Source organism: Mauremys mutica, chromosome 13 (genome assembly GCF_020497125.1).
Source record: "Mauremys mutica isolate MM-2020 ecotype Southern chromosome 13, ASM2049712v1, whole genome shotgun sequence".
Taxonomy (NCBI): domain Eukaryota; kingdom Metazoa; phylum Chordata; order Testudines; family Geoemydidae; genus Mauremys; species Mauremys mutica.
The window spans coordinates 5,542,199-5,564,480 of record NC_059084.1 but is presented as its reverse complement, the minus strand read 5'-3'; the positions used below and the strand labels follow the sequence as shown (position 1 = coordinate 5,564,480).

Below are 22,282 nucleotides of genomic sequence, written 5' to 3'. Positions count from 1 at the left end.
AGCAACCAGAACAGATACAATGGCAGAACAACAAACTCTAACATAACATTGTTCATGAAGCTCTACTCTGAATTCAGACAATATACACTTACTCCACGAGACATTATGAAATACTGTACTTGTTTTGTAACATGAGACACCACCAAAAGGAACAGCTTTGAGACATTTTGTATAGATAAATATCCACAAATAAATAGATATCCAATTGTCATCCAATGACATAGCACTAGAATTCTGAAAAGAAAAAGAGCATTTTTAAGCTAGAGACTATTTCACTCAACAGAAGGGAACAAAAATTCTACCTTACTAAGAACATCTTGGTGGCGTCTGACACTTTTCGGCGAGCTGTGATAGCATGCATTTTTTACCTGGTGGAGTTAAGCATATGCATGTTGTTGAAAGCTTCCCTCCAACACCTTTTGAAATATTTCTCATGGGCTCTAGTCAAATGTAGATATGGGATGTATTGTAAATGCAACTGCCATAAAAACACTCTTATTGATAGCTAGTTTTAAAGTTAATATACATACAGTAGGCTAAATGGCAAATATCAGTTACTTGTAACCAATAGGTGCTTCTCAGAAACTCTTCCTACCTGTTAATGACAGACAGTCTTTTAAAACAGGACCCTTTCTTTTTTTATTAATTCAGTGACACAAATAATAATTACATTGGTCTCCTTAGGTAGAACATGGCACATTCATCCCTTCTCAAAAGTAGTAAAAGTATTTCTAGGAAGCAGTGGATGGAAACGGAAGGGATTAGTTGTATATTTACATACTATCCTACTGTTTTGATTCGGAGAAGGGTATGTTACCCACACACACATTGTCTGGATTAACCCAGAGGATATAAAGATGAAAATCTATACATCATCATATTGTAGCATAAGGGTCAACAGATATATCTATTGCTAATGAAGAATACCTGCAGTTGACTCTTCCTACTGCATTAAGATTAGTTTTCCATTTCATCTGAAGCTGAAATGGAGTTTTCACAGTACTAGTTACCATTCAGGGCTCTGTCTCACTATTAAGTTCACATTTTAAAGATCTAGCTAAGGAAACTGGCTTGCCAGTATATTGCTGTACTATTAAATCCATACCAATTCCATGTGCACTCCTAACTGCCAACCATATCTTCCACTATTCCATTAGCTACTGATTTGCGATCACCAATTGGGCTGCCTTTGGAAGATGATGTTCCAAGTTAAGATGAAATCAATGTAAACTACACAATTGCTTGGCATTAAGAATTGTCTTTTCTCAGAACAGAAATTTCTTCTTGTAGTTTTGATAATACTTATTTTTGCAAAGTATTCTTAACACATGATGCAGAAGCAATGCTAAAAAGTCATTACTGCATTTATTGATATAGAAACTCATTTTAATAAAATTGTTTTCAATTGCTTGACATTTTTGCATGCCTCATGAGATTAGAAATGACAAAAATTGCTTTACACACTTATTTTTCAATTTGCATACTTAAGATTTCAACAGTTTGAAGCTTGTTTCCTTATGTACTTACTATTCTATCAAAATCTACAAAGAAGTCAGTCTGCATTTAAAATGCAGACTATCTGGAAAACAAACACAAACAGTCATCAGAAAAGCAAGTACTATTTCCATAAAATTTATAGACTATAGAAAAAAAACAGTATGCTACAGTTAATCTAGTAAACACACAAATCTACTGCACTAAACTACAGTGCAAGTGCTTATGCACAGGGAAAATCATATTTACAATTCCCCTTTATTTACAGGCTATAAACTACACTATTTCACAGTTATATTACACATATAGACTTTCTACCATGTTTTTTATTTTGACAATGGGACACTGACAACCTAGAACCCAAACTGCTTGTGTGTATATTTACTGTATTCAGGCATACACAGGAAAAATATTTTTCTATGCATTTTAAAGAGCCCTACAAAATCTAGCAAATGTAATAAAAAAGGCAAATCTGGTGAAAATCTGACAAAATATCTTTTATAGTTATAGGAAAAAACATCAAACAGTGCCAAATGCAAAGATAAAGTAACAGAAGCAACAAATAGGATTATTCATATAAATATCCACTTCAAGTTGTTATTGACTATTTTAAAAATAGGAGACTTCTACACGATATCTGTAGAAAGGCCTGCAATTAATAATAAATAGGAGGGGGAATTGGCAGCCCAAATCGAGAGGCTGCTCAAAAGGTGAAAAATTGTCTTGCCACTGGAGAGAAAGGCATATATCTATGACAAACATGGAACACGAATGTTTAACAGTTAAAAATAATATCCTCTGAGGTCACAACAAATGCAGTTCACAGGGATTTTATTGGACATCCATACATTGTATTTTATAGAAAAAGACATGTTAATTGTCACAATTACAGAGTGGGTATTTGGAGACTTAAAAAGGGAGCGAGCATAAAAACATTGCTTAGACACATTAGACTAATTCCTACATTTTCAAAGTGTTGCACAAGATTTAAAACACACAACTCAGTCAATGCAAATTGTGCGATTCAGTACCATGTAACAAAGTCTGGGTTAATGTGTTTTGGCAAAACAATCTTCATTCACTCCTCTTAGCAAGTTGAGGAGACCATACAAATGAGATCAAGATCAAACCCACCAACTGATGAGGAAATACCCTTCTAACATAGCTGGATTATCTACTGATAGGATTATTATTTAGTCAGCCTTTGAGTGATCCAAACGCAGCCTCAATTGTTTCCTTCTAGCCCCCAATACTGTACACAGATTTTCTCAAACAGGCTAAAATAATCAAGCAATCTTCCCCTCAAAACATGAATATAAATCTCTTCCTACCATCATTACAGGAAGACTTGAGAATAAAGATTAGAATTTATACTCCATGAAACTGCAGGTTATAGTCTTTCTACACAAGCTCCTTAAAGAAACAAACAAAAATTAAATGAACTAGTAAGGCTGTAAATCTAGTTCCTGCTAATCTACAAGGACAAGGTATATGTGAACAGCATTGCAGTCTCCTTGCTACAGCAGAGCCCCAACAGGGCACTTAAGCATTATGTGTCAGTAGCATAACCACTCACTTTGGCTTCCTAGACTGTTTCCACTTTCCGTGCAACCTCTGAGAAACAAAGTTTGGTTCATTTCCCAGGATACTGGCTACTTCCTTTAGTTCAGGCTAGGAATGCCTGAGACTACCTGCCTTACGCTATGTTCAGCACAGCAGTCACACATTACCTCATATAAGGTCTATTGATAGCGCTATCAGAACCAGTCTTAGTTTAGCTCCTTGCTAGGTTTGTCCTTTTTTCACTCATTTTTTTCTGAATTAGTTTAGAAGTGGTGCCAGAGGAAACAGCCACAAACCTGATCACTCTAGCAATCTTTGAAATTCAGCGGATCAGTTTAGCAACTCTAAATTAAATTCGCTCTCCTTATTTCTTTTTAAACCTTACATAGCTTGCATCTCACCTCAGACTGGATTTTCAGAACAAGCTGTTTTCTTTGAAGGAAACACCAACTCCCTGCCAAACATTCTTCTTCCCTCAAAATCTAAAAAAATGTAAGGTTTATAGCTAACCTGAGACCCACCAATCAAAAGGTGGCCAGTGCTTTGCTTCAGTGTTAAAAACCTGGATACCTCAAAGTACTACCAAAGTACTACCAAAGTCTGATTTTATATGTTTGTGTTTTTTGCAGATTACTGGAACAAATAAGGTTTACCAGGTCAGATTTTACCAATATCTCTGTTTAAAAATGAAACCAAATGTGTACTCTATTTGTGTCAAAGTTAGTAAGAGAGCATGCACAATGAAGTCTTTCGAGCACTGCCTAAGAATATTTAAAACTGCAATTTGGTGAAAATGCAGCCAAGAGATTTCAATAGACATCTCTGTGTAGTTAGTTTTCAGGGAATGATATCCTTCTCTCTCTAAGCAACTGAACACTTCATCAGCTTGCTTTTTAAAAGGGAACACTGCCGCAGGATAAAACTCTAGCATACAACCAAGAAGGAGAGGAAACTTAAAAAAAGCTATGATGTTTAAGAATACAGCAGCCACATTCCCCAGCTAGCCAGCCTACTGCCATGTGTGGTCATGTTAACAGGCAAGCAAGTGGTACACATTTGTCAAGCCCTAAGAAGTATTTTATTTTTATATCTACCTTTCTGCTTTCTATGAACAAGAAACTTATTTTTCTCTGTAATAAAGCAGGTAATATTTCAGAGGATCAGGCAAAGGCAGACTCAAGACCTTCTCTCTCAGAAAGTTTACAGGGGGGTCTGGCTTCAGTTCAGAGATACCCTTTTCCTCCTCTTCTCTCCTCTCCTCCTCAATCTCCTCACAGTTGTTGTTATCATCTGAGGGGTTTGAGATACGACTGGCAAAGACTTCTTTATCCAAGAAGACAATGGTTTCCATGCGACGGCGGCGAACACGTCTTCGTTTAAACCTTGGAGGGTTTTTCAGACCATTTCCATTTTTGCTCATTGTTTCTTGATGTATTATCCTCTTAATTGTTCCTCGGATGGCAATGCGAGCCAGATCTTGTAGGCTGCGGACAGTTATTGGTGCTATAACACAGAACGAAAATATGAACAGGTATGGAAGCAAAAAATCTGGCAGCACAGGCTGAAGAGTTGTCTGAAACGGAGTGAGGATAACTATTTCAATTCCCTGTTATGTTTATAAAAAAACCCACCAGCTTTATTTCAATCATTGTCAACTCAGATAAACAATGTTTTTCCCCAAAAAACATGTTGTGTTACGCACTTCTCCCATAATCTGATCACTGAGAGATGGAGTTGAGAGAAAAAGTTCAAATGCACAAACCCACACTGTGCACAAAACACAAATCAGTAGACACTGAATGAAATAGTTAAAATAGAATTTTGGTATGTTATACGCAAATGATCAAGGAACTATTTTATGCTACCGTGTTTTAAGTTTTAAATCTTAAGACTCTGCAATTCAGACCGTACAATAACAAGGAGAAGTTTGTTTCCGGACTTCTCAGTAGTGTGGAAACAGTCCTCGATGCACAAGACAGAGTGAGTAAATCTAGATTCTACTCCCAGCTCTGCTGCGGATTAATTTCGTGACTTTGGGCAAATCATTTAACTTTTGTCAGTTTCCTCATCAATACTTTTCTACTTCAAAAGGTGTAGGCTAACGTCATTACCATATGAAATATGTTTCAAGATCTGTGGATAGAAGGAGTTAGAAGCATGCGACTGTGTATTATATATGGTACATACCCACCCTCTTCAGTGGTTTAGAGAAGCAGTTCTCAACCAGGGGGTACGTGTACCCCTGGGGGTACACGGAGGACTTCCATGGCTATATCAACTCATCTAGATATTTGCATAGTTTTACAACAGGCTACATAAAAGCACCGTTTCATACAGACAATGACTTGTTTATACTACTCTATATCCTATACACTGAAATGTAAGTACAATATTTATATTCCAATTGATTTTATAATGATATGGTTAAAAATGTATTTTTATGTTTGCTTTTGTAAGCAAGTAGTTTTTAAGTGAGGTGAAACTTGGGGGCACACAAGACAAATCAGACTCCTGAACGGGGTATAGTAGTCTGGAAAGGTTGAGGACCACTGGTTTAGAGGACTCTACATTCTTTTGTGCAGCGCTATTCAGCCAATCCAAGGTGTGCAAGAGTCAACACTACTGCACAATTCCATGTCTCTCACATAATATAAATAAAACTTGTATTTGCACATATCTATCCCTGCACTGAGAAGCATCACATTAAATTGAAAACTCTGTTCCATTGTGGATTAAAAACACTTACAGAAGTTCTTCTGAGCAAAGAAGGGGGAAAAAATAAAGTACGAAATACTTGCAGGCTTCCTCATAGTGGACACGATATGCAAGTATGCTCAGCTGGACAGTTAATATGCTCTGTACAGCAAGATAAGCGGATATCATATAAGAATAAAAACAGATTAAGTAGTAATTTCTTGAGGGCAGGGACCATGTGTTCTTATGTGTTTGTACAGGACCTTGCATAATGGAGCCTCAATCTAGATTGGGATCACTGGGCACTACCTGCAATACAACTAAAAATAATGCAACTCCCTCCTGAAGGGTATCATGTTTGAAAGAAACTCTGCACAGCCATGCTATTGATATAAATTGATAAATGTCACATCTAAAACAAATGCTGTGTGCATTTTTCACTTAGCAATATATTCTCTTAGCAATATATTCTCTTAATACTATAAAATGCCATGTAAGAATCTACATGGGCAAGGCAGTACAGTCTGACAAATGGGAAACTGAAAATGCAGGCAGATTATTTTAAAATTCAAAGATATGCACTTTCAATTTCACAGAGCAGACACTAACATTTCTGGATTTATTTTGCAAATTGCTTTCCTAATACCACACCTCTTCAAATACAGAAACACTGGTAACCAGCATAGGATGGACAAAATTGGACAACTATCAAAAGAATGAAACAGCTTGCATAGTTTTCACCAGAAGAAGGAAGCTGCACTTCCTCTGTGTATGAGTACCATGCTTGGATCAAGGTGAAACTAACAGCCAAAGGAAAAGCAGAAAGAGGAGCAAACGTACCTATAAACATTTATACTTACGCAAGTGAACAAGTCTCGATTTCCCTGAATCTGCATGAATGGGTTGAATCAGAGGAGCAAAAGAAACAGCAAGGATCTTCTTGGTTTCCCAGGCAGCAGGACCAGTGCGCGTTATCTTCGTCAGCTGCATCAAAAAGAGAAAGTGCTGTCTACTATGTAAACAGTAGAAATCAGTTATCTATAGTTAATTTTTTATGCAGAGAATGAACAATCTACTGTTTGCCTTTTGGATTTCAGGCAAAGTGTTCGAAATACACAGAATTAGTGGTGACAAGATGAAAAGCCAAGTAACACACAGGTTCATCATAATTCCTTCTTTAAAGAGTGAATTTAGAACTCATGAAGAGAACCAGATTTACAGCCCTAATGGACCAAGTTGTCTAACCACAGAACATGTACAGTGGCAACAAAAGATTTCATCACACTGCCCTCCCAATTTCTCCCCATTCTGAACTATAGGGGCTGCCTCAGAGTTCAGAGGTTAATTCAGTCTCCAATAGACATTCATTCCTTGGCTGAAAGTTGTTGCTTTTGGTGGGTTTTGCTTTGTGAACGGGTTCACCAATTAATTTTACAGACTGTAGGTGACCTAACAGCCTCTGAATGGTAATAGTTTCTGTGAGCTGCTCACCAAAACTAACTACTGTACTTGGAGATGAAAGGTTCCATATGTCACTTCCAATCCTAAACCAAGCAGTCCCTTGAAACAATACATCTTTACTTGCAAGAGATACCAGAATTATATATTTGTTTAGAAAGTTTGGGAATGGTTATTCAGAGTTTCAAATAAACAGTGACCTGCGGCATACCATTAAAAATGGCATCATTAGAAAAACTGATATCTGACCTGCTGGGCCAGTAAATAACACCACCACAATCCTAGGAAAAGTAGAGTCCATAGGGTGTTGCTGCCACAAAGAAGGCAGAAGCACACAGAAAAGGTAACAGTAGTCTAATAACTGTCTTGTTAGTTTTCCACAGTATAAAGAGGGTAGGCCTAGAAAGCTCTTTTTATATCAGTAGCAGTTTTTGCTACAGGCTGTTGCACTCTACTGTTTATTTAACCTATGACTTGCAACTATTTTGAATGCTTCTTGTTTGGCAAAGTAAGTTGCCACTTTTTCTTGCCCAATTTTCACTGGCTGTATCTGGAACTCTGAACAGATTTCCTGCTGGAGAACACTTCAACAGTGTATGGGATAAGTAGAAAAAGAAATAAAAAAAGAAACAAAAAAACACGAAACTAAACCCAGATTTATTCTTGCAGAATATATTTTATATATATATATATATATATATATTTTAATAGTGAAAGAAAGTTTTAGCTAATCTTTAACTCCTTGGTTCAAATTTTCAACTGACTTTCCTAATACCTGTAATATTTATATGCATACGTTAGGTGTATTTGTATTTTCATATACACAGAAATTACCCAATTTGTGTGCACAAAGTGCTCACTGGCACTCATGAATGTCGGTATTTTGGATGCCCCCTTAGAGGACAGTTTGCAAAGTTGACTCTTAAACACTTAAAGAAATGATCAAGCATTAAGTATTCTTGACTTATAATTTAAAAATTCTTTTCCAGTTACAATAAATATAACAAGACACTGCACTATACACTTGCAAAATCTATTTATGAAGTAATTTACAAACAATCAGAAATTCAAGCTAATCTGAAATCAATTTTCTCCCTCTCCAAGCCTCAAACGAAAGATATTAAGAGATGTAAGATTCACATACACCTCTACCTCGATATAACACTGTCCTTGGGAGCCAAAAAATATCTTACCGCGTTATAGGTGAAACTGCGTTATATCAAACTTGATTTGATCCACCGGACAACGCAGCCCCCCCCGCCCCCGAGCGCTGCTTTACCACGTTATACCCGAATTTGTGTTACATCAGGTGGCGTTATAACGGGGTAGAGGTGTAGTTACAACTCAACCCAACTGTGCACTACTACCTTCCTTTTCCACATACTGTACTTACTATGAAACACTTTTTATGGACTGTCTAATTTACCACTGGAAAGCACAAAGTGTGGTATGGTACCTCACTTCAAGAATGTTTCAGTCAAAGTTTGTTGAAGAAGTACAACAATGAAGTGTGAAACTAACTTGGAATACCTCTCACAATTCACTACAAAATTAAATACAAAAGACCTGAAGGAGGACTGTCTGGTAGAAATATGCATACTTTGTAACATAGTTCAGTTTCTGGAAACTGCTCTCTTTATTCCTAGTAAAAACTTAGTGTAAGAGCTGATATGCCAAATAGTTGCCTATAAGGAAGGTAGTGAACTGCACCTATAGGCTAAATAAGAATAAAGAAATCAAAATCATAGGTAAAGAGGCACTCAACCTTTTCCTCGAGTGGCATGACGAGAATTCCCCCAACTTTCAGCAGACTCTTCATGTAGTCCTCATGTTCTTTCTGTACCCCAGCACCACAGTAAACACGGTCATACTGAGTAGAATCTGGAGAGATCTCTAAACAATTGCCAGTAACAAAGGATGGCTCACAGAATTCAAATCTAAAAAAGTAAAAGGTCCAATTATAAAACTCCAAACTTGACAAGAAAAGAAATTTCATTGCCAATTTCCCTTCCCAAGCCCCAATTTCCTGGATCTCAAAAAGTTTCATTCTACAGACTACCAGAAAGGCCTAGAGTGATTCTGAAATTACTCATACATGAGATTTTCCAAAGATTTTAGGTGCATAATCTGAATATATACACTGAATAACTGCTTACGCAAATCATCAGGATTGGGATTTGTCATACAATTACCCGATTTGTGGGCCCAGTTACAATATCTGTGCATAAATATTACAAGTGAAATTTGAACTCTAAGCTCTTTTAAGACTGAACCAGAATATCTTTGGCTTAGTTTTCCATAACCTTTCCCATAAACTGCTAAATGGGTTCCAACACTAAGAGTGAGATGCTGCCTCTACTGAAGTCAATGGGAGTTTCACTATCAATTTTAATTGAGCCAGGATTTCACCACAAATTCATAGTTTAGACAAATATTCTTGCAATACATTACTTCTGATATAGTTTAAGAGAAAAGAAACAATTTTATGCTAATTTCTGCTTTTGCAGAATGGCCAGTATTCACGAAGACTATAATAATCCCTAAATTTGATGCAGCAATAATGGTAAAATATTAGGGCTATCAAGCGATTAAAAAAATTAATCTCACTGTTAAACAATAGGATGCCATTTAAATAGTTTACATTTTCAAATATATTGATTTCACTTACAACACAGAACACAAAGTTCTTTATATTTACTTTTGATTAAATATTTGCACTGTAAGAAATGAAATAGTATTTTTCAATTCACCTAATACCAGTACAGTAGTGCAATCTCTTTATCGTGAAAGTTTAACCTACAAATGTAGAATTATGTACAAAAAAACTGCATTCAAAAATAAAAAGGTAAAACTTTAGAGCCTACAAGTCCACTCAGTCCTATTTCTTGTTCAGCCAATTGCTCAGACAAACAAGTTTGTTTACATTTGCAGGAGATAATCTGCCCGCTTCTTATTTACAATGTCACCTCAAAGTGAGAACAGACGCTTGCATGGCACTTTTGTAGTTGGCATCACAAGATATTTATGTGCCAGATGCACTGAAGATTCATATGTCCCTTCATGCGTCAAGCACCATTCCAGAGGACATGCGTCCATGCTGATCATGGGTTCTGCTCGATAACCATCCAAAGCAGTGTGGACTGATGCATGTTTATTTTTATCATCTGAGTCAGTCAGTGCCACCAGCAGAAGGTTGAGTTTCTTTTTCGTGGTTCAGGTTCTGTAGTTTCCACATCGGAGTGTTGCTCTTTTAAGATTTCTGAAAGCATACTCTATACCTCGTCCTTCTCAGATTTTGGAAGGCACTTCAGATTCTTAAACCTTGGGTCATGTGACATAGCTCTCTTTAGAATCTCACATTGGTACCTTCTTTGCGTTTTGTCAAATCTGCAGTGAAAGTGTTCTTAAAAAGGAACATCATGTACTGGGCCATCATCCGAGACTGCTATAACATGAAATATATGGCAGAATGAGGGTAAAACAGAGTAGAGGACATACAATTCTCCCCCAAGAAGAGAAGTCACAAATGTAATTAATGCTGATTATGCTTGTTAAAAAAAATAATGCATGGAAGCATGTCTTCTGGTATGGTGACCGAAGCATGAAGGGGCACATGAATGTTTAGCATATCTGGCACGTAAAGACCTTGCAATGCTGGCTACAGAAGTGCCATGCGAATGCCTGTTCTCACTTTCAGGTGACATCGTAAACAAGAAGCAGGCAGCTTTATCTCCCATAAATGTAAACAAACATGTTTGTCTTAGCGATGGGCTGAACAAGAAGTAGGATTGAGTGGACTTGTAGGCTCTAAAGTTTTACACTGTTTTGTTATGGAGTGCAGTTATGTAACAACAAAAATAAAAATCGACATTTGTAAGTTGTACTTTCACGATAAAGAGATTGCACTAGAATACTTGTATGAGGTGAACTGAAAAATATTTATTTTGTTTGCCATTTTTACAGTGCAAATATTTGTAATAAACAATATAAAGTGAGCATTGTCTACTTTGTATACTGTGTTGTAACTGAAATCAATATATTTGAAATTGTAGAAAAACATCCAAAAATATTTAATACATTTCAATGGGTCTTCTATATTGTTTAACAGTGCAATTAAAACTGCAATTAATCACAGTAATTTTTTTAAATCGCAATTAATTTTTTTTTTTTTTTTAGATAATCATGTGAGTTAACTGCAATTAAAATATACAGTTGTATCAAGATATCCACAGAACACCTCAGGCCCTTGGAGAAAGGCGGCCTACTAAAATATGGTATTACTATTACAAAAGCAAAAGACTTCAAGAACTGCAGTAACATGATACATTTGTAGCAACTGGCTAACAGTCCTTACCTGTGTTATGCCAGATATCCTATCAGCTATTTTCCTCTTCTTACATACCTGTATTTATCCTCAAAAACATTTAAAAGACGAAGACTTTCTTCTTATCTATGACAGTATTAATCTCTGAAGTACAAATTGGTCAGCTGTAGAGCAGTGTGGTTTTATATACTATTTTTCTTACTCCAGGTACCCCAAAGCATTTTACAAACAAACAATGAATTATTGGGCAATTTGTTTACCAACATAATTACCGCACTGTTAACTCATCAGTAGTTTGTACATAAGACTTGGCTATTAGGACAGTTTTATTAAAAAGATTTTGATCAGACACTAGACCACCTATTCTTTTTTATATAGTTTCAGTGAGATATACCAGTTTCTATATACCACAGATGGGCAAGGATCTCATCTAAATGACACCATCTTTAATAGTGTAGTTCCCCCACTCCTTTTGTACTTGCACTGCAGTGTCATTGGTTTTTTTCAAACAGGTCTCCAGATATGAAACTTTCTATTACACTGCTCTTTGCCATTAAGCTACAGTAATTGTATTTCTGTAAAGTGAGATGGCACGAGAATAACAATAGGCTTATTTATTTTAGCAATGAAGGGGACTGGTTGCCTATTCACAGGAACTCTTGCCTCTCTGCTTACAACAAAAGATTGCATGCTAAGGGGGGTTACCTCTTCCCTACTCAACCATCAGCTTCTCAGTGTAGTGACAACAGTGTAAGATTGGTGAAGTGGCTGCAGGGGGGAGAAGGGATAGCTCAGGGTTTGAGCATTGGCCTCCTAAATCCATGGTTGAGAGTTCAATCCTTGAGGGGGCCATTTAGGGATCTGGGGCAAAAATCTGTCTGGTGGTTGGTCTTGTTTTGAGCAGGGGGTTGGACTAGATGACGTCCTGAGGTCCCTTCCAACCCTGATATTCTATGATTCAGCTCTTCTTGTTTAAAGACTGCAGTACCCATTTTATTCATTCTAGCATTGTGACCATTCCAGGTGGTCAGAAGCATTTCTTCCCACAAACAAATTGCAAAATAAATCCAAAAATGTGAGAGCTACAACTTGTATTGCTAAGGTAACTTTTGGTTATAGAAAATTGCAGAAAATTATTAGCTGTGACAGCAGCGGAGTGAAAGTTGCAAGGAAGAACATAAATCAGATTCCAAGCAGCTTTAGTACTGACTTAGTCATCATAAAAATAGCTTCACATTTTAACCAATAAAAGTTTTTCTTCCAATAAAACCATATTAGAACAGCATGGAAATTACTTTATACTCTTCGGTGGGATTCAGGCTGAGAGGTCACAAATATATTTTTTTAGATAGATGGCTATCACCATTTGCAGCCTCAAATATATTGGCTGTAATTAAATCTTATTGCCAATAACCGATTTTGGCTTCTTTTAACCTGTGTGGCATTAGAACATCTAAGAGCACAACAACATAGCAAAAATGTCTTACCCTCTCTCCTCCCACTTACCCGTCACACACTGCAGCTCAGCAAGCCTAAGGAGACAGTGTCCTAAAATCACCCTTAAATCTGCAGTTTGTATGTGGGAATAGGGGGAGCTACCCAAAGAGCTAGTAGTTCTGTAGCGATAATTATTAAATTCAAAATCATGAAGTAGGATGCCACAGGTGTTCTCTACTCTTACTTGTCAAAGCTGTCACTTGTTCTGATGAAGAAGTCCAATTTCTGCTTTGCATACTCTATAACATCAGAGTGAAGCTCCACACCATGGTTAACACCAAAAGGACCTGCAAGTTTAAAGAATGCAAACAAAATGGTTTTAAGGGCAATTGGATAAAGCCAAGCACAGCCGGTCCCTGTTACTTTCTCAACGTGTTTCAGATAAACTACTCCTTAAGAATGTTTCTACAATTTAAAATTTTTGTTTTGAGGTCTACACTTAGAAGTGCAGGACCATTTACTACTAGCAATGGCTAGGGCCTTGATGTGCAGCAACCTTTTGTGACTAGTGTGCTCCTACTTACACAGGAAATGGTAAGGTGGGAATGCTGATGTCTCAGATGTACCACTGCTATAGAACACAAAGAATCCACTATAAATCACTAAAGATTATTGCTATGGGAAATGACCAAAAATCAGCAAGAGTTACAATTCACATGGTAATTTTAGCTGGCTCTAGAAATCACTCATTACTATTACAGGAACAGTACTTGAATTATATTTAATTGAGTAATATATAAAAGTTTAAGCTTCTGACAGAGCAATCCTTTAAAGATATATCCTGAACCTAAAAAAAACCAAACCAATCTTTTAAAATGTTTTAGAATGATTTTTCCGCTCAAATTAGCATATTTAGAAGGGTCTTTTCAACAAGGGAAAGCAGGTTGGCTTAAAAACACCATGAGATGTGTTGCCAAATGCAACAGTTCCCACAAAATTAAAGATGTTTATGTTTTATTTTTCAGTTATAATAATCTTAGATTTACTAGTAAGTAACAATAGGTAAAATATTTCAGACTAAATATGGTTAATAAGTTGGAAACATCCGTTTGAACTGTAACTTTAATATATTAGAGTAATACTATGAGTGCAGCTCAGTTCCATGAAAACTAGGGAAAGACACTTACTTAGTATGCCATGAGTAAGATTTATTACTCTGTGTTACACCTGAAAGAACTTGAACATTACAGGAATCTGAACAGGGCTTATAACACCTTTGCAGTCCAGAAGTTACTACAGAGGCAATAATGGTTAGCAATATTCTGGTTCTTCTGAAATGCTGGGAGTCTAAATGCTACCAGAGGACAAAGGAGGAAGTACCATAGCCTTCAGAAGATTCTAATAGTTTAGGGAATTAATCTTTGATTGATTATTTTTTGTTTTGTTTGGAAGAGTTTGACTCCTCTGAATTAGAAACAGAACAGTCCCTGTGACCTACATATTTTGACAAACTGAATCCTTGCTTAATGTCATAACAAGTTCAATCCAGTTATGTCATGTGACTTTACATAACATGATTAAACGTAACAAAGAAAAATACATAATATGGCAATTTGCCTTCAAATATCTGAAAGGAAATTGTTGCAGAATTACAGCTATGCAGTTTTGCACAGTTTACGAGTCCTGCTATTAGGCACTGAAGACAATTGCCATATTTACATTATAACTAACGCTACACAAACCCCTCTATTATTTTGATATGAGACAGGCTTGCTAATTTTAAGGAAGAAATAGTTCAAAGGCACCTAAAGTTATAAGTGTTCATATTCTAATTAGCTTTGTCAAAGCTTGCTGCAAACCAATAAATAAGTTCCAGCTTCATGCCCACTCACTGGAAGTGGGACTAAGACTCAGTTCCGATGACACAAACATTTAAACAATTAAAATTTCCGACCCACAGGCAGGAGAGTAACGGGGCCCCTCCTGCTATTAGTAGCTGTACTGGAAGTCAGAAGCAGTGTGTAAGCACTGACTTTGGATTTCACTAGGATCAATGCAGTCTGAAATTTATTTTGACAGTTCTCCATGCAGAGTGATTATTACCACCATGAGAATGAGAGGGATTTGCTGCATTTTTATGTTCTGTATGATCAGCCACAGGTTTACATCCTGGAAGAGCTATTCTACTTACACATTTACTCCTGTGTTTGTGTCTGGAGGAGGCAAGGGGAAAAGAAGGTTGCTAACTGTGAGCAACCACCGCCACTGTTCTTATATTAAGACACAAGGCTATTTGCTAAATTGTATTTTGAAGCATCACTTTGCTTGCAATCTGGAAGTAACTAGAACTAGATACCAGGTTCTGATCTTACACTGGTATAAATCAGCAGTAACACCAGTGTGAGATCACAATCAGACCTTTTAAATGTATTTCAGGCTGGTTGTGGGGGATTAAGAATAAATGGGCACAGATCTAAAGATTCAGGGCCCTCCCTGGTCAAACTCAGTCACCATCCCACACAAACTTCTCTGTCTCCACTCCTGACACTGATCTTCCCCTTATGTGAGAGCCCAACAAACCTATGCACGTCAGTAGGAGGCCATGACAATCAGCTGTGCCCTGCATCACTGTCTGTTCTGAGTCATCACTCGGTTCCCCTGAATCCTGCTTAATTGGCCAAGTCTGATTAACATATTCTTTATCTGCTCTTAGACCGAATTTAAAAATCTTGAAATTAAAGAGAGGAATGTTTCTTACTACCATGAAAATAGAAGATAATGTAATCAATAATTAACTTGACAAAAGTTATTTACCCAAGATGAGTCCAACCATAGAACTCAGATAACCGGTGCCACTGCCCAGATTCAAGAACGACAATCCCGGCTGTAGATCCAAAGCTTCCATCACCTCGGAGTAAATGCACGGTGCAGAGAGATGAAAATTTCCATGTTTCCACGCCAAGTCTTTGTAAGCATTGTCCTTAAAATCATCAAGATAGTAGTCTGCTCGATCAATGGCACGGAATGCCTGCTCCACCAGCTCTGTTCGGATATACTGTGCTTCTTTCAGATTATCGATTAATTCATCATTATCTTCTCCTGCACTCACTGCACCTCCCATCTTCAACAATTTTTAGCAAGTTCTAAAACTAAATTGGGGTGGGGGAAGATGAGCAACAGAAGACATTTAACATCATTATAAGCGCTAAGGCTGTTGAACATAGAACAACTTAAAGTCCTAAAAATAAGACAACGCCTTTGCAAAGATATCAATGTAGAAACACTAGAACAGAATGTATACTCAAAAGCGTACTTTATTATAAAAATTATCAAATATTAAAAACAAAATCATGTACCTGGAGTTTCAGAATTACACACATGTTTTGGGGGAGAGGGGTAGGAAGGTCATAATATAATATTCACATTTTTGGTTGTATAATACTCTCCTCCAGTGACACCAACTTTTTACCACTATGTCAGTTACCATTTCCACTTGAATTGCTAAATAAGATTATGGGTTCTGGTTCCCATTCTTATTCATTGTCCCTTTTCCACTACAGAGTCCAAGCAATAATAATAAAAAATAAGTAATAAAAATATGTCCTGTGTTTGCCAAAATTCAAGGAACATCCAGATTCCCTGTTTGCAATAACACCAGAAGGGGGTTAATAGATTTAAAAAGAAACAGGCAGAAAAAAGAATCAGGGACCCTCCGAAATTGCCTGCAGTGAAAGGTGAAAGAAAATATAACAGGATGCTAAGTCCATGGACATACATTACCAAAAAGATGATAATCAAGAGGCACAGGCAGAAGTGGAGGGAAAAAAATATATATCCACCACCTCCTCAATAGAATACATACTTTCTTGTGGCGCAAGCTTCTGCAGCTCCAAGCATCACCTTCAGTGGACAATGCAATAGAATAGAGAGCAACTGTTGGAAAGAAAGTTCCTCAGAAGTGAGTGCAATTTCTCATTGTCTATTCTAAGAGTTAAGTGAGATCATCCCCCTCAGAAACTATTTCAACTCCATCCAGCCCTTACAAAATAATGACACTGCTGATATCACTTTTACAGACTCACAATTCATTCTGGGAAAAGAAAGCAAACCACTTACTCTATTTAGGAGAGAGAGTTTATAAAGTACATCTTCATCTTTTAAAGAATGAGTTACAGAGGGAAAGCACTTAATTTATAATTCCAAATTAATCTAGTTGTTTCCCACCCACTAAAAAGTTCCATTGCAGAAAGTACAATGCAAATTTTTATTTGCAGTGCTTTGCTGTGCTGTACTAACAATAACTGCAGAAGCAGCAGCTTTAGTGTTGCTTTCTAGATTCAGCAGATCTGCCCACAGCTAAATTGTCCTATACATTCAGCAAGAGAAAAATTACATACTTTACCAGTTTCAAAAGAAACAAAGGAGAAATTGCAGCAAGAAAATCTCAACACATGTATTCTCGGAGAGTACTATCCTGTCTGTTTGCAAACAGACATGAGGCATGATGAACTTCACTCAAGTTCTTAGGAAGGACCTTTAGCCTGTTTAATAAATGTATGCCTCCAAGTATACTAATCCATTAATAGTTTCTTGGATATTTCCCCCCACCCCTTTGGCAGGTAACAGGAATTGTCTACCGTCCCTTTTTCACCACAGTTTAAAAAAAAATCATTACACTATATTGCTAGTGAGAATGCCCAGAATCTAGAATATGTACATCAGCCAGTCTTATCCTGCAATTTTGTTTTCTTCTTAAATACCTATCAATTTCTTGTGACTGCTTGATTATAGTTTGGCTGATGCCTTTGGGTAGTATTTTACACAGATTAATTACTGTGTGTAGAAAATTCCTTCCATCTCTTAAGACCTTGTTTTTCTTGAGGTTTGTTTGTGCACACTATTTTCTTGAGTATGTTTATCTCCTTCTCTCCATTCAGGCCCTCTTTACACTATTAAAATCTCCATGTTTAAATACAATTGTGAAGTAGGGTTGTGGCCCTACCAGGGCTCTGCTGTGGCTCCCTGACAAGTTTAAACAAACTTTTTTGCTTCTTGTGCAACACGAGCACCACAACCATGTTTCAGAGCTGTGGCTTTATGGTCCATTACACACTAAAAACCATCATGAAATCTGACCAAGCTTTAGCCCAGTTATGGGGACATCAACAGTTCTCATCCACACTACAAGCAACAGTAATTTTGTAACCCGGTCAGGGGACAACCAAGTTGTAACAGTGTCCTCTAAGTTATACTGGTAGGGTAGAGGAGACTTTGAAATGGTTATTTCTGTAGCACAGACTGGTCTTCATTTTGTGGAAAACATCTGCTTCATATGCAGAATTTTAAACATACCCCATTTAAACTTCTCTTTTCCAATAATTACACATCTGTTTTCCTAAACTGCTAGCTAAAATCAAAGGTACCCCCCCTACACACACACACCTTTTAATACTCTAGTTGCACTCATCTGCAGTTCTTGTGCAGAGAACAGACTTCTGTACAGATCACAGTGTTACAGGTCTGGGCATTACTCTGGAGTGTGCATGCCACAATTATGATCACCATCAGAACACAGTGTAGTTACTGAGTTGTGTGCACTCCAGGAATGGTTACGCCACCCGCTATTTATATGGTGCCATGCTCACCTCTTCTGAGAAAAAGGAGAGTTTACAATGTGAGAAGCTATGTTCATATTCCAGGAACAAACAATGATATTTTAATGATTTATTACAAAGCAAATAGAGTTAAATGCACTGTTTGTAAGCTCACAAAGAAACAAGACAGGTAAACTCAGCTTTCTGACAACTGCCACAGACTCCACAGCACACTTTGCAATGAATAATAAAAGGCAGCTAAACTGGTACTGAAGATCAGAGGGGGAGCCGTGTTTGTCACTTTTTACAGATCCAGACTAAGAGTCCTGTGGCATCTTATAGACTAACAGAAGTATTGAAGCATGAGCTTTCATGGGTGAATACCCACTTGGTCAGACACATGAGACTGAGTTACTCCCCTCTCACTGATCGTCCAATAACTCTCCCCAAAACACTCACTCTGCACCCCATTGTTACTTCCACTACAAGACCCCAATGCAGGTCACTGATGTGTGTGTGTGTGTGTGTAATAAACACTGCTGTGCATCGCCCTCCCTCGTACCCACAGCGCCATTACTCCACAGCTCAGGATCGCTCCTGGCAATTTAAATAATCAGCGATCAACTCAGCACTGAAGAGACAGGGGCCTCGGCAACAATTTTTTTTGGGGGGGGGGGGATGTTGCCAGGTTATCCTGGGGGGCCTCCCACATTGTGCAGGGAACCCGAGCAGCCGCCCCCGTATTATTATAGGGTCGCTGCTGCAGCAGGTAGCGAGGTGAGCAGGGCCATGTTATTAGAGGGCGCTGGGGGGGGCTGCCCCACTGAGAGGGAACCGCGGAGTACTGGGGGCCCCCAGCCCCCCTCTCCCCCCCAGCAAGGGGCTGCAAGGGAGGGGGGAGGGGGCTCCGGGCTCCCCTCCCCCACCCGGGGCCTGAGGGGGAGGGGCCCCGTGAGGCGAGGGCGGTTGGGGGCCTGCAGCGCTCGGCCCAGAGAGAGCGGCCGCTTCAGGGCGGGGGGGGGCAGGCAGGCGGGAGGGGGGGGGGGCTCTACCTGGGCGCGGGGGCAGCGGTTCCCCCCCCCGCCGGGCCGCCTCTCCTCAGCCCTCCGGCTCCGGCGGGCAGCTGTAAACACTCACCCAGCTGAGAGCCCCCGGGCAGCGCCAGTGCGCAGTCGCGGAGCGGACCAACGGCGCGGCTACCGCGGGGACGGCGGATTGGGAAATGGGATATACCATTGTAGCACCGCGATAGGGAACGGAGCGCTGAGGTCCCAGCGTGGGGTGACAGGTGTGGGAATGTACCACTCCAGAAAGGGGGAGCCCGGTGTGGGAGTGTCTCACGCGGGTGGAGGAGAGGGGAGGGCAGGTGCCTGTGACAGAGGGACCAATAGCTCTGGTTACTGCCCTAGTAGAAAAGGGCCCTTGCAGGGCCTTAGTGAGAGCTCACCCCCCCACATGGACTCATCCATCACCTTTCCCTGCACCACCCAAAATACAGGGAACACTGAACCCAGATCCCAGCTCTGCTAGGTCCTCTTAACCGCTGCCCCGGCACAGAACTCCACCACCACAACACACCTCAAAAGGCACAAGCCTGGCTTAAAAATCAAGAGTTGCTTTGGGTTTTTTTAAACAGAACATTTGGGGTTCGTTTTGTTTGCACTCTGGTTTTAGAGATTTTAGGCTGCACCGACATCACGGGTTCAAGCTTTTTCTCTGCCATGACCCGGGCTGGAAAGAATCTTACTGTTAAAAAAAATGAAGCCTTGAGATTCCGACCTATGCACGTGATTGCAGGAGCTGAGGCTTCAAGGAAAACATCAAAGATCACCAGACTCGTGATAAAATCACCAGAGTTGGCAACACTGCCCTGCCCAGCTCCCTGAGTTAGGCTCTGTTTAGCGTGATGCTTGCTGGGTGTTGGCTGCTGGACTGCATTGCCCCCTTGAAGCTGGAAGCAGCCAGCCAGCCAGCGTGACGAGGGGTAATTGCTCAGGTCTAGACTGCAACTGAGTCTGAGGGGCACATTGACTGGGGCCTATCTATAGCAATTAGCAAACGTGGTAATAAAAATGGTTGTGTGGCTAAACTGAGCCAAGCCTGCTATGCTGAAAGTTTATCCCCAGGTGTTTCTGGGACGGCTTGTGGACCTGGTGCTAACGGGAGCCCTATGGTTTGATTGTGATTCATTTTTTGTGGAAAGAACAGGAGTACTTGTGGCACCTTAAAGACTAACAAATTTATTTTAGCATGAGCTTTTGTGAGCTACAGCTCACTTCTGTAGCTCACGAAAGCTCATGCCAAAATAAATTTGTTAGTCTTTAAGGTGCCACAAGTACTCCTGTTCTTTTTGCGGATACAGACTAACACGGCTGCTACTCTGAAACCTGCCATTTTTTGTGGAGTTAATCTCTGCCCACACTGTACTGCCACTGAATAGGGGCTTTCAGTGTGTGACCTTTCACACCCTTGGTTTTGTGTGTTTCCTGCATACCCTCTCTGGATACTTTTGCAGTGTAGAGCCAATGGCAGGTAGTTTCAATTTCAGCTCCTCAAGTTTCTTGGCCATGAACCCAGCTTTATAAAGAAGAAGAATAAAGATAGTGGAAGATCTAGAATTCCTAAAGAGACTTTTTGAGGCTTACTGAATAGGAGTGGGACTAAGCCATAACATTGCTGGATGTTATGGGCAAATTCGTCCCTGCTGGAGCTAATGGCCTTATTTAGGACCAGTTGAAACTACTCTGGAACCTCCAGCAAATAGGCCTTTGTCAGTTGTCTGTTTGCCTTCACAATGCATGTGTGCCTTTTCCTTTTCACTTGCCATGAACAATGTAATGAAGATTGGTTGGGCTGGGTACGTTTGGTTTTTGGAGCCAAGGGAGGAGTGAATAAGTAGACCAGGTTTGTGGAGCTAGATAGGAAATAAACTATAGAGGTTTCCTGTTAAAAGTGAGGGATGGTGATCTGCTTAGGAAATATCCTGATTCCCCAGGGGACTCTATCCCCCTTCAATTCTCAGTCAACCCAAAGTGACCCATACTGGAACACAAGCAGTTGGCATCACACTAGCATAAACTGATCTGAGAGGCCTCTGAGACTGCAGCTCTGGCAGCATTGGCTGAACTGGCCTTGATCATATTTGCTGCTTCAAGTAATTACAATCTGTACTTAGAGGGAATACAGTGTCTGGAAAAGACATACGTTGATTTAAGCAGCTTTGAGACTTGTACCAAAAAAGAATAATATTACTACTTTCAGACACAACAAACCCACACTGGAAGGGGCATACAAAAAGAAATAGCTCCCAAAAGTGAGATTTGAACAAGAGAAAGTGAGTCAGCATCTGGGATGTATTTATGCTTTAAGATGATTATCCTAGCTGCCTTCATTATCATTATAACAGCAGATCCTGTGTGAATATGCACAGGGTAATACTGTGGATGTCTGCACTTTCATTTCACAGAAGACAGCTGCCTGAGAGAATGGGGCTATTTGTGTACTGTGAACAGTGAAACTCCTGGCTGCTGATTCAACCAAAATAGGACACAGGGGTTGTGCTCTGCCTCTTTGTGTTTACTAGTGGCTGCTCTCAACAAGGGGGGGGGGGGGGGCAATGCAGTTGAAACCAGCAAACATTAAACAGATACTAAACTTCTTTCACTTACGATTAGTGACCAGCTAATGAATGATCTAATGATTTCACCTTTCTGAGGCT

General features: G+C 39.2%; 1 protein-coding gene across 4 annotated transcripts; it reads right to left on the bottom strand.

The window, feature by feature from the left end:
* Positions 1-1,970: 1,970 nt before the first annotated feature.
* Positions 1,971-19,833, bottom strand: PCMTD2 (protein-L-isoaspartate (D-aspartate) O-methyltransferase domain containing 2). Of its 4 annotated transcripts, none has more exons than XM_044985186.1 (6): positions 19,702-19,833; positions 15,785-16,119; positions 13,215-13,317; positions 8,975-9,146; positions 6,612-6,735; positions 1,971-4,560 (listed from the first exon to the last, which is right to left on the bottom strand). In XM_044985186.1, exons 2-6 carry the CDS (start codon positions 16,089-16,091, stop codon positions 4,178-4,180), a joined length of 1,089 nt encoding a protein of 362 aa, XP_044841121.1. In that variant the 5' UTR covers positions 16,092-16,119; positions 19,702-19,833; the 3' UTR covers positions 1,971-4,177. The 4 variants fall into 4 exon arrangements, with proteins under 4 accessions (XP_044841121.1, XP_044841123.1, XP_044841122.1 ...); XM_044985188.1 differs by having other exon boundaries at positions 19,617-19,706; XM_044985187.1 differs by lacking the exon at positions 19,702-19,833 and adding an exon at positions 16,833-16,853.
* Positions 19,834-22,282: the final 2,449 nt, after the last annotated feature.

What these genes read in the sequence shown, in the direction of transcription:
- PCMTD2 (XM_044985186.1), bottom strand. Translation starts at nt 16,091, where the DNA reads ATGGGAGGTGCAGTGAGTGCAGGAGAAGATAATGATGAATTAATCGAT. An exon ending in ACAAGTGACAGCTTTGACAA is followed by an intron (nt 9,147 to 13,214) that starts GTAAGAGTAGAG and finishes TTACTTTTTTAG; the next exon opens with ATTTGAATTCTGTGAGCCAT. An exon ending in ATCGAGACTTGTTCACTTGC is followed by an intron (nt 4,561 to 6,611) that starts GTAAGTATAAAT and finishes TCTGTGTTATAG; the next exon opens with CACCAATAACTGTCCGCAGC.